This window comes from Ictalurus furcatus, chromosome 21 (assembly GCF_023375685.1).
Source record: "Ictalurus furcatus strain D&B chromosome 21, Billie_1.0, whole genome shotgun sequence".
In the NCBI taxonomy this organism is placed as follows: domain Eukaryota; kingdom Metazoa; phylum Chordata; class Actinopteri; order Siluriformes; family Ictaluridae; genus Ictalurus; species Ictalurus furcatus.
In genome coordinates, this window is record NC_071275.1 from 12,925,813 (window position 1) to 12,939,061 (window position 13,249).

General features: G+C 40.9%; 1 protein-coding gene across 1 annotated transcript; it reads left to right on the plus strand.

The window, feature by feature from the left end:
• The first annotated feature begins 535 nt into the window (after positions 1-535).
• LOC128625168 (uncharacterized) lies at positions 536-9,413 on the plus strand. Its single transcript, XM_053653292.1, has 2 exons — positions 536-3,433; positions 7,750-9,413. The coding sequence occupies exons 1-2, from the start codon at positions 1,529-1,531 to the stop codon at positions 7,939-7,941; spliced, it is 2,097 nt and encodes a 698-aa protein (XP_053509267.1). The 5' UTR covers positions 536-1,528; the 3' UTR covers positions 7,942-9,413.
• Positions 9,414-13,249: the final 3,836 nt, after the last annotated feature.

Here is a 13,249-nt window from a genome sequence, read left to right on the forward strand (position 1 = left end):
TGATCAGGTGTCCACAAACCTTTGGCCATAGTGTATTACAGTTAACTTGCCTGTTTTTAAGCTTGTCCTAAACTGATCCTATGGGGCTGTGATGTGATGAACGAATGACTCTAACCCGAAGACTCGAGAGGTGAACTACTCATTTCTGAAAGAACGACTCGGCTCTGGAGGTGAGGTGAACTAACAGACTGCATAGCCTGAAGACCAGCTTAGCAATTAATGAATCGTTTCTGTTTCTCATAATGTGACCTTGGCTGCATTAGCCTATAGTTTATTTTTTATTCCAAATGTGATCACTGTTTGCGTAAGTAGCCTACTAGATGTGTTGGGGGAATTTAACATGTAACATTTGAATTATATTTTGCTGAAATGAACCAAATGACTTGGGGGGGGGGGGGAGATCCGTTCATTTTTGCTGAACGAGAATCAAAGATCCGAGTCGGTAAAATGATCCGAACTTCACATCACTAACAGATACTGGGCGCGTGCGACTGCATTTCTACGACGATCCCTAACTCTGCCTTCATTACCACGGAGTTTATTGACGGTCCCTTAACCTTTCTGATGAAATCTCCCCTTGTTTGCGCTGGGCTTTTCTCTGCTAGCTTTGAGGAAGAGAAGGAAAAGGAGGAACAGGAGAAACCGCCGCTGGGTCTATTGGCAAATAACAACTGTTTCAATAACAAGCATTTATTCGCTGATTTTTTGTTTTTCTTTGAATGAGACATTCCATCGAGTTGTAAAAGAAACGCTTGCTTAATTCGTTAAAGCGCCAACTCAGTAGCTTCGCGTTCAAGCGCTCTTATCGGAAGAGGAGGATCTTCACCAGCGACAGATCTAGCTTCAGTATCGACTTCAAAACCAAGATGGCTTGTATATCGACGTCCGATTTGGGAAGTATGGATTGTGTCAGCTCGATCTTCATCATTCAGTCGTCCTCTCTCTTCTCTCCCGTTCTCAGTGAGTGTGCGTGTCTGATGAATCCTCAGTGTACAGCTGCTGTTAATATGAACATGGCGAATGCCGGGGACAATATGGGCGCCGACTGCCTTCACTGCTGGGTCGCATGGAGAGTTAACCGGCAACATGTCGTTGCCGTTTAAACACTATGGACACTTTGGGGATTTGACTATATTAAACACGGACAGTATTCTGGACTGCGACACTTTGTCGTTGACTTTGCTAGTTCTTCAGTAGCTAATATTTAGCAGCACATGAAATTGTAAGGTTTCCGACTCGTTTGCTAGCTAACGCTAACAGCTGGAGCTGTAACTGTAACTCTGACACAGGTATTATTAGTATTTTTGGGCAACTTAACTAGTTAGCGTCTAAAGTCTTAATTAACATTTTAAGTTAACTATTAAGCTAGGCTTGTCAGAACAGGAGAGAACACCTCCCACCGCCGAAAAAAAAAAAAACTTTACTAGCTCACAAGCTAAGTTACCGGAAACGTTAGTTGTTTTTTCTTCTTCTGTGCTTTAAATTTCATAACCCTATTTAATATTTTGGAAAATATTAATATATAATAATGTATAGAAATATGAGCTCAGAGGAACACTTCTCTAAGAGGGGTTCAGGGCCCACCACCACTGCTAGCCTTGAGGTGGGGAACGAAAGCTGGGCTAGCTCGTGGATTAGCATGCTGTCAGCAGTGTCGAGGCCTGCGTGGTCGGTTCTTCAGAAATATCTGCCTGGAAGAATGCAGACGTGGTCCAGCGAGGCAGGAAAATCCAATATTGACTTTGGACACCAGCTAATGGCAGGTCTTGATAACCTCATGCCTTCTGACCAGAGTTCCACTCACCTGCGAGTAGCTTATGTTCACTGTCGGCATGAAAACGGCGGGTTTCTCACCTCCGGCGATGCAGAAACTCTGAGCTGGTTGACAGCAGACTCTCTGAGGGAATTAGGGATTCAGGACGCCGTGAATATGAATTCTAAGGCTCAACAAACAGCCCCGGTAGAATACCGGTACCTTGCATCCATGAGGAAGTTTCTCAGCCAGGTTCTGGCACCAAAAGAAGGTAAGCACACTGAGCCCATGCAGCCCAAGTTGGGTGTTTGCTACCCAAGTCCAACCACGAGAGCCACGCACACCTGGTGGTGGCAGGGACTTTGGAGCTCTGACGACCCTCGAAACACTCCTGCTTTGTACCAGACTAGAACATCTGCTGATGCTAAAACAAAGTCCACGCATTGTGGAGGGCACCACAGTAATGGTCATTGTGAACCGGATTGCCAGGGGTCAGCTGTTGCAGCTGATATGCCGGTAGAACCGCTGGAACACAGTGATGAGGCTGAATGGACATGCAGTGAATGTGCTGGACCTTCACGCATCAAAGAGTCAGCTGACCATACAAGCCTTCACATAACTAGGCTGGAATTCCTTCCAAACTCGGACTGCCTTCCGTCAGCTCGTGAACACAGCGTTGTAGAGAATCAGGTCGGTACCAGAGCTGCTGCCGCCTGCAGCGAGGTGGCAGTTCTGACCCCGGATCAGGACAATGGCTACTCTAGTTTGGAGGAAGAAAGTGCCAGTGCAAGGCAGTGTAAAATGAATGCTGGTTGTGAGTTGGTGGACCTTGATAGTTCTGCTGCTTCTCAGGCTGGCGATCATGGACACGGAGGAGAGGAGGACAAATCTGCAGGGAATACTCATTGCGAGAGGGTTGAGAACGAGGAGGAGAAAGTGCAAAATACTGAGCTGGAGATTGTACATGAGGTTTTGCCAGTTCAGTCCACCCCTCGCTGTCAGAATAAGGCGATCGCATACATCATAGGCAGTCCCTGCAGCGACGACTCAGACATGGAAGACAGCAGCGTTTGGGACAGTGATGACGACGACGGCTTTGACAGTGACGTCTTGGATAGCTATTCTGACTCCGAGGACCTAGAGGATAGTGATGAGGAGGAAGAGGACGAGGAGGACTCAGAATCTGAGGAAGTTGACTCGGAGAACGAGAGATTGTGGAATTCATTGTGCCAAACCAGGGACCCCTATAACCCTCGCAACTTCACGGCTCCTATTCAGACGTCCCGGAAACTCTGTGCATCTGCGGTGAACTCGTCCCCTGTGGGATCGCCAGTAAAGCCTGATTCCCTTCTGTGTTCCTCCCAATCATCCCCTCCTGCACCTCTTGGAGGAACCCAGAAAGACATGGAGTCCAGCGAAGAGGCCTGTTTATCGATGGACGAAGCTGAGAGCCTGAGACTTTGGAACTCTTTCAGCTGCTCATCGGATCCCTACAGTCTCCTGAACTTTCAGGCGTCAATCAGGACACTGCAGCCAGCCAGACAGCGCTGTAAGAAAGAGACACCGGTTGAGCCTCTGCTCTATAGGAAAGAGGAAGCAGAGGAGAGGATGGACAGCGGATTCTCGGAGGCAGCCACTGTCCAAAACCTCGGAAGTGCTGGAGTCGTCAGGCTGAAAAAGGTTAGTGTGATGTCTCTAATTTTCAGCAATTACTTTGTAGGCCAGGAAATTCACATATTACCTAACGTGGTATGTCATGGTCAAGCTTTGTCCTGTTTTCTTTACTTGTGATTAGGTATTTGTTTTGGAGAGGGCTTTGAGTAAATGTTATATTTGAAACGATAGTGATGCAGTAGGTAATGCCTTTTGGAAGATAAGGAAGTGATGTGAGCCCAATTTTATAGCCACCTACCTAGATAATACAAAAGAAAAATGAATTGTCTGTGTATATAAACTTACTTTTCACTTAAACCCACTTGGCTTTTAATCGTGTAGGTTTCCTTCAGTTCAACATGTCGTTATTTAACAGTATACACCTCTAGTCTCTGTGGAACACAAAACATATTGAATGTTTTTCCTATTGTAAAGCTAACTGATAAGTTAATATGCAATTTTCTACATATTGCTGTTTTAGCCAGTATAGACGTACAGTGAAAATTCTTATCTGCTGTCATTTTTGTTAGATGTGTGACAGACATCCCATTTTTGGTTATTAGCTTTAGCATCCGTAGTCACAGGCTGAATTTAGATCATTATTATTAAGGCTCAGCTGTGAAATGATGTGGGAATGATGTAAAGCAGTGCAAGCAGACCATCCCCCCCCCCCCCCTCTTCTGATGCAACACTTCCATTCTACTCTCTCCAGGGAAGCGTGAATGAGTATTTTGCCCATTATTCATCATCAGTCTGGCCCATTTTCAATCTCTGACTCTATGCTAGTCTAGTCTTAGACAATAGGTGTAACTGTAGAAGTATGCACTGTATCAGCCACTACAGTGGACCATCTGTCTGCCATCATCTCCTCGCGTTCTCCTTTTGATTTAATATCAGGTCATTTTCGAGGAATATGAAATGGTACTTACAATGAACATTCATGCAGTTTTCTAATTATTCATTCATGTGGCAGCAGCGCAGTGCAAAAAAAAAACAAAAAAAAAAACTCATGCAGATACAGGTCCAGCGCTTCAGGTAATGTTCACATCAAACATCAGAATGAAGAAAGTGTGATCTCTGTGACTTTGATCATGGCATGGATGTTGGGAAGGGCTAGTTCGAGTTTTTCAGAAACTCCTTCTTGGATTTTCACACACACCAGTCTCTAGCGTTTACAGTGAATGGTACGAAAACACAAAAACACTGAGCGAGCAACAGTTCTGTGTGTGGAAATGCCTTGCTGATGAGAGAGACTCGGAGGAAAATGGCCAGGTTGGTTTGAGCTGCCAGGAACAATATAATAACTCTGCCAAGACCAAGACTCTGAGGCTATCGTGAGCACAGACTCACCCAAACTGAAAGGTTGAAGATTTGTAAAAGACGAGGTAAAAAAAAAAAAATCCCCCAATAATATTCAACTGTCCAGTTTGGGTGAGTCTGTGCCTATGATCAATGTTCCCTCTGAGCGGTCACGCAGACTAATTGAAGGTCCTGCGCAACACAATTTTAGGCTGCGCACAAAAACTAACTGGTTACCGCCTGCCGCCTCAAGTAGGCGAGCATACAGCGATCAGAAATGACTAAACGAAAAGAAGAAACGCTACACAATGTATCTGTCAGCAGTACAAGAAGTTCAAGTTCACTATTAAGGAAAAATGGTAGATGGGAGTGCTGCGGACTTTTGCTGAGATAATCCTGAACACTAAAATGTGAGGAGTTCACTGAGCATTGTACAGCTCATTGACATTTGTGGTACATTTCAAGCATCTAGTGCAGGCTGTGAACGTGGTTTCAGTCTGATTAATCATATCGAGACAAAAATCACGAAACCGACCTTGAGACCACCCACTTTATCAGCTAATGAGAATCCAGTCTATACAAGCAGAGGGTCCTGTAAATCTGGACAAGATCTACAACCACTGGAAAGCAGACAAGAACAGATGGGGAAAAGTTTAGGCTACAATACAAAACGGTAGGCTACAATACGAAAATGTGTTTTATTATTAATGTGCTTGACTTGGGCAATATTTTTACTGTTTACTGTATAAGCCTAGAACAATTTTAATAATTCCTTAAGCATCTCATCATTATAATGTATAAAGTAATTATTAATTATTTGACTGCAACTTTAAATTTTGTTTAAAGTTTAGGTTACTATTTTGTTGTATGTGTAAAGAACCGCAGAAATAAGAAGAAATAAGGGATTGTATATAAATAAAGTCTATAATCACTGAAGTTAAACAGATAGATAGAAGATTGAAGAAACTTATTTGTTTAGTGCCTAGAAATGTTTATTTATTATTGCTGTAATCATTTGGTGGTTAACTTTTTTTCCCCAAATCTGTTTTTAGATGCTGCTGTCAGAAAGGCTTTCCACAAACATACATACATACATATATATAATATATATAATCTCAGTAAAGTCACAGAATAAATTTTTTCTGAAAGTTTTGAAATTAGTGCTCCGAGAATGTTTATTTGCTCAGTGCTGTAATATTAGAGGGGAAATTGCCCATGATAGCCCCAGATTCCTGTTCTTGGATGAGTGGTGTGGAACCCAGTGTTGCCTTCTGCTGTAGTAGCTCATCCACTTAAAGGTTTGAAGTTTCTTGCATGCTGAAATGCTTTTCTGCTCGCCTTGGTTGTAAACGGTGCTTATTTGAGTTACTATAGACTTCCTGTCAGCTCAAACCAGTCTGGTCATCCTCCTCTGATCGCTCTCATCAACAAGGTGTTTCTGCCTGCAGACCCTCAGCACACAGGATGTTTTTTGTTTTTTGTACCATTCTGTGTAAACTCTAGGTGTGTGTGTGTGTGTGTGTGTGTGAGAGAGAGAGAGAGAGAGAGAGAGAGAGAGAAAGAAATCCCAAGAGATCAGCAGTTTCTGAAATACTCAATCCAGCCCATCTGGCACCAGCAACCATGCCACAGTTAGTCACAGATCACATTTGTTCTTCATTCTGATGTTTGGATGGAACTTTAACTGATTTCTTGACCTACATCTGCATGATTTTATGCATTGAACTGCTGCCACATGATTGGCTGATTAGATATACATGAGCTTATGAAGGTGTTTAATAAAGGGGATGGTAAGAGTGTATATGCATGTGTAGCATTTTAAATGGCTCCTTTCTAATTCCCCCATGGTAGACGACTGGATCATTTGTTTGTGTATCTAAAATAAATACATGTACTAGCGATATGTCTTCTTTAAATATGCATAAGCTTTAATGTCCAGATATTCTGTGAACTGCTAAGAGAGGGGAACAGATGTCTTTGTCTGTTTCCGCTGTCCTGAAACGTTCCTTCTTTCAGTGCTGCAAGTGTTTGTGTTTGACAGATATAATAGAGAGAAATAATGAACAGAAACATTACAATCACAACAAAAGCTTTACTGAGTGTCTGCTCAGTGTTTGCGCCTGTAGCCCTGGTGTAACACCGCATAAAATTTTACTTTCTGAAGTTATAACTGCCAATGTGTGGCCCATTGGATTACGTGAGTGATGAAACACCCCAGAACTTGTTGTAATAGGCAAATAATCACATATAGGATGGTGTGATTTTTAGTAGCATGTCCTGATGTGTTTTTATTACTTCTACACTGAGCAGTTTATCAACAATTCCAAACTTATTTTATATATATATTTTTTTAAAAACGTGCAGTACTTTTTATGCATTTAGAGTTACATCTAATGCTGTAAAACTAGATAGATGTTGAACATCTGTAAAAGTAGTCAGTTTCTGTTATCACCATCAAAACCTGTTCACTTCTCACTCTTAAGTTAATAAAAAGTTAAAAAAAGAAACCCACCAGATCTGTTACAGCTGGACTACAGGCTGAAATATTGAGCTGAAACTCAGTAAAGCTTTGTGTTTAATAATTGCACTTCAGACAGGAGGGAAGTTTAATTACTGCGGGGAAATTATACTGGATTACAGTGCAATTTTTTCTTTTCTCGCAGTTAACAGAACATCTTTCTAACTCCATGTACTCGTATAAAAATGGGCAGAAGGCACATCTCTATGAAAAACATTTACATTTAACACTTGTACTTTGTTCTTTTGGAGTTAACGTGAATTTCGTGTCGGCATAGTGACAGTGTTTACTTCAGGCATTTTACCTGAGGTCATAAATTTGATAAGGAAATAGTTTTATACAGCAACTATATTTGTCAGCATTTTTATTACGAGTTGGTATTTTGGCATAGAAGCTTTTTTTTGGGGGGGTGTTCTTTTTTGCAACAGTGTAACAAAATGTCTATAATAAAACAGTAAGTTGCTTATGATTTTCTCTCCTAGAACTACACAAGTTTTAAGCCTCGTCTCTGTATGTTTGGCTGCAGGTGACGTTCATCGAGGAGGTGGAGGAGTTCTACGCCAGCAGTGACGAGGAGCGGCACGGTCCGTGGGAAGAATACGCCCGAGACCGCTGTCGCTTCCAGCGTCGTGTTCAGGAGGTGGAGGAGAGCATCAGTTACTGCCTGTCTCCCAGCTTCCGCCTTAACATATTTCAAAGACGCTATCCTAGTAGCTGATTAACATTTTAATTATTTTTATTTGTTTACTCTTTTTTTTTTTTTTTTTTTTTTTTTTTTGATTGCACGAGACTAAATTACATACATATCGGGTCTAATTCAGGGTGAAGAAGAGGTACGGAAATGGGGAAAAAAAAAAATGAAAAAGGAAGGCATAAAGACTCCCGCGTTGCCGTTTCTACAGTGTGTTCGGGTCTAACCTTTCACTTGAGTCATACAGTAAAGAACTGTTGTTTTGTGGAGAGCTTCATTGCATTACAGTATGCAGTACTGCAGCTTCCTGAACACCACGATGAAGTGAAAAATGACTTTATATGATGTCCACAATGGTCTGCAAACAAAAAGGTCACAGCTTTGACAAAAAGGAAGGTTTCAAACCGCGTTGAAATGTTGTGCAGCTGTTGTTCATGTTAAAAGCCACTTATGCACTAACTGCAACTCTGACTAAATAGATCCTAAATTTAGCCTCTCAACTATCGTATTAGTGCAACAGTATTCAAATCTTGCCCTTTGTAGTGTTAGTTTCCTGTTGCCTTCATGTACTAGCAGGATTTTATTTAGGCTGTGTTTAGATGGGTGGGTGTTTTTTGTCCCCCCCTCCCCCTTATTGTATAATGGTTTAGACTTGACCGTTCATGTCAATACCATTTTTGTTTTCCATTAATTGTTTCATAAAATGGATATTTTGAGTATTTCTTAATGTTATACATCTTTCGGGGTGGTAAGTGTTTTGTCCCTCGTGCCAAAAAAAGAGAAAATCTTTTAAAATTTGTATTGTGCGTTGAACATGTATTCAAAAAATTTTCCCTTTATTGCAAAAGTAACGCTCCAGACATGCCAAGTCTCTTCTTTTATAGCATGAGAAGGGGACATTAATAAACCCGGGTCAAATGTCCCAACCCTTTCTAAATGCAGCTGTAAAACCTGTTCACTAATTAACCTTCAAGCCAAAGATTGCACTTGAGTTGTGTAAAGATCATTTAGTGGAAGCTCCATGTTTGAGCACACAGCACAAAGCAGTAATGTGGATGATGAACACGCGGTATTTCTAGAGATCAGCTAAACTGAAGGCAGTATCTGTTCCTGCATCTGAAGGCGGGCGGGTCGTCACGCTCCATATTTGCATGGTCCTGTATAAGCGTACAGCCCTAGCTTTCATTATCTACTAAACCCGCTTGACTTTCTAGTGCTTGAGAATCACTGTGGTGTGTATCGTGTCTTAAACGAGAGGCCGTGTCCTTGTAGTCCCAAGTGGCTGGATTTATGTGTGTGACTAAAAAGAAATGCAGGGAGCTTAAATGCATGATGATCTATTGAAATAATATGCTTGATGTCAAAGCATAGGGTTAATCTGTATAATTAACATGGAAGTGTTTTATTTTTCTAAAACATTTAGGAGTATAGTTATTCTGCATATATTCTGGGTTTTGTCTTAATCAGTTTAACATGCAAATAAACCTTATTTAAATTGAGCCCTGTGTCCGGTTCTTACAGAAACGTCATTAGGAATGATGATACCAGAGTATTGAATGTTTCACTTTTGATTTTGAATCACTAATGTACTGGTGTCTGGAAATATAGATGGTTTCCACAGTACAGAATGTAAATGTTCCTAGTAAGCGCTGCCATAAACACTTATTTACTTCTTTAGACTAAATACAGTTAATAGTTATTTGTCAGTTTTAATGGAAGATATAAAGTGATGAAATACTGAGCACAATGGGACAGCTATGTTAATACTCTAATGTAAATTACAGTTTAGAATTTACTTTTGCTATATTACGTAAACGTTATTTACTGCATATCAATGGAACTGCTCCAGTACTCAAAATAAATAAAATGTCAGGCAGTCGTGCCATCTAGTGGAAACTATTGGTAACTACATGTACCACAAATATATTTTGTAATTAATGTACTTACACGTTTTCTACTAAAAGGCACGTTATCAATCAAGTGTTGATGCTTAAAAAATAATCATTTCTAACCGAGAAATAAAATTCTTCCTTCTACATTTGAATGAATTTCTGCAGCAGAACACAAAGTTGAACCGGTTGCAGGAACACAAAGTTGAAGTGCATTTAGTGCAGGATGAACAGTTTGCCACCAGAGGGCAGTGTGTGTCTCTATTTGCGCTGAATGACTAAATAAAGTTTCGGTGGTGTACTTAAAACGTGGATGTATTTAAAATCGCAGAACACCACACACACAAAATAAGAATTTGTTAACATGTTATGTTTATGTATAAACATGCACCTAGAAATCAACCGTTGGTTGGATCCAAACTCACTTCTGCGTTCTCCGATCACTAGACCACTTCCTGTTACAGCGATGGTAATAGCCAATAAAAATCAGTTTCAGCTAGGTAACGTACATATTTCCCCGCCCACCAGTGCTGCAGCGAGTCCTACAGCCAATCACAATAGCCGTAATTTAAAAAAAAAAAAATCTACCTACAGTTTGACATATCACTTAAACTATTTAATAAAATTACCTTCTTCTTTTACTTCTGATTAATAAAATATTATTATACTTATTACAGATCTACGTAAAACCAACAATTACATGTTTGCATTGACAAATACAGTAAGTATGCCTGCATCAGTATTATTGCACCTGATGTTTTAAAGATGTTTGTTCACCTCCCCCATTACACTACATTACATTACACTACACGTCCCCCCCCCCCCCCCCCATTATAAGCAGTGCAATCCGTCACAACTTTATAAATCGATATGATGTGCCAAACAAGTAAGATTCAACTGATGGTTGGTTTCTGTGATTAAAGGAATTAATGTGGTTATTAATCTTGAGATGAGCGCATATTTTTAAGCAAAAAAAGAAAAAAAAGAAAAAGAAGATGGATACGGCTCTTCAGATATGGGAGTCGACTCTCAGAGTTCACTTAAAAGAGCCGGACAAAGAGTCGACTCATTCGCGAACGACACATCACGAACACGTGACGTCACATTTGGCGCGCTGTTTAGCATTAAATACTGATTTGCACGCTAAAATACATAATTTAGTAACATTAACTAAGGTGGTCATCTACAGGACCACAGAACTGTGCAAACATTAGCCAGGTGACTCTAAAGTTTGTTAACTTTTTGCAGTGTCGCAAAACACTAAAATGTTCATGTTATGTATTACATCAGTACACAGGTTCGCAACATATTTAACATTGTGCTAATACACACTGTATTGCTAGCGAGCAGGGTTAGTTTATACTAAACTAATACTAAACTATACTGTGTAATTAATAGCAGTAACCAGGTTTGCTCAAATGATCATAGTAATAGAATTATTATTATTATTATTATTATTATTATTATTATTATTATACACTTTATGCTATGCTTAAAAACTAGTAGCTAGGTTCGCTAGCAATATTAGCTAATATTAAGATAAATATTATTAACACCAGTACCTAGCTATATAGTTTGCTTTTAGCATTCATCCCTTATGTTTGAGCTCAGTGAATTTTTTTTCTCTCCTATTAAACGTCATTTCATAATGTCCTCCATGACATCAGCACAGCACACAGCTGACAGCTTCTCACAGGAACACTGAAAATACAGCACCAACCAACAAATTAGCAGCAGAACCACTAAACACAACACAAATATTTCAGTAGAAACATATTTAACGTGTTGCAGTGTGGGCTCTTCTTTTAAGAAAGTTTTTCTTTTTTCTTGTTAGTCAGTTCCACTAACTAACTCTCTCCACAGGGACATCTCTGCCTGTCTGCTTTGTTCTATATTTGTGCCTCTTTTACAGGTCCTTCAGAAACCCTAGATGAATCCAGGGGTTAATCCAGAAATGCGTTGCTGCTATTAGTCGGCTAGGTGCTGTGGGCGGCCCTGCAGGAGCTTCCAGCTCTTTCTGTCTTTAGCATGGAACTGCAGCTGTGATGATACCACCCACTACTGTGCACTGCACTCATTAGCACTGAGATTCCTTACTGCCTCTTGTTCTCGTCCTCCCTCCTGAAGGAGAGCTCAGACAGAGTCATGTGACTCCTTAGGATTTGCAGCGAACATGCTCCCTCACTCCACCCCTCCCTCCGTGCGTCGCCCCTCCCTCCTTTCATCCCTTTCTGAGAGGAGGATGCATGTTGTTGTACAGCATCCCAAAGCCTCACACCCACCAGCATTGGCTCTGTTGTAGCTGCCTGATGAATGGCTGTTTTTTTCCAGCTAAGCCTTTTATTTATTCATTCCTCTGACCATCTTATACACGGCCTATGCCAGACTGCCATCATCTCCTGGCTCTACGAGGCTGATTTTATATCTTGTGGACATACTGGAGACGGGTAATCGGAGACATCGAGGAGAGCTTGAAGCAGGTGGCTGGTGAGTATGCATTAATGGATGTCAGTGGTGTTGATGTGATTTTGTGCTCGGGTATTAAACATGTTTATTTTATGTGTGTTAGAGACACAATGTGTTTGGGATTGTATTGGGATCAACTGATCCCATGGTGATAGTAATACAGGACAATTTTGGGGACATTGCCTGAATGTTCTGAAAAATAAAAACAGCCATCAGTGTAGTGTTACTTAGCTACCATAAGACACGTCAATGGAAATACCCTACAATGATAGCATTACAAGATTCTCTGTGTGTGTGTGTGTGTGTGTGTGTGTGTGTGTGTGTGTGGTGGGGGGGATAAGCTTCTCTGAAATGGCCATGCTGGACGCTCCATGTGTTGTCAACACACTAATCCTGTTTTGACATCCGTGCTCTCATCCGTTCTCCATTCATATGAACTGCTGTTGAATGGGTTCAGAGGAATAATTGATTACGGTACTATTACAGCACAATCGTAGCCATGGGTAATATACAATCCAGTACGAAACTGTATACTCTAGTGATGAGAAGGTTCCTTTTTGGTTGGTGTTCGTTGCTCATTGCATATGCTGTGCCACCAAATGTGTTCTTTTTATCTTAACCTCGGAATGCCACCACCTGTCTCCCTCTCTCATTCTCTGTCTGTTTCCCTCTCTCTCTCTCTCTCTCTCTCTCTTTCTCCTGCTCTCTCTCCAACTCTCTACATGTTGGTGCTACACACAGTCTGCACAGTGGAATGTAGTGTGATGCTTACACTGGGATTGAAATGTTTGACCCATTCAAGGCAGTATGGCTCCCTACATGTGCAAATGGTGATGTGAGTGATTAACTATTCATTTTTGGGGATTTTTTTTTCAGTATCCATGACAACAAATTTCATACGCACTCTTTAAGCCCAAAAAACTGGACGACCTTTAGAATGACTTTTGCTTACAGATGTAAAGGTTAGGATTACGCAACAA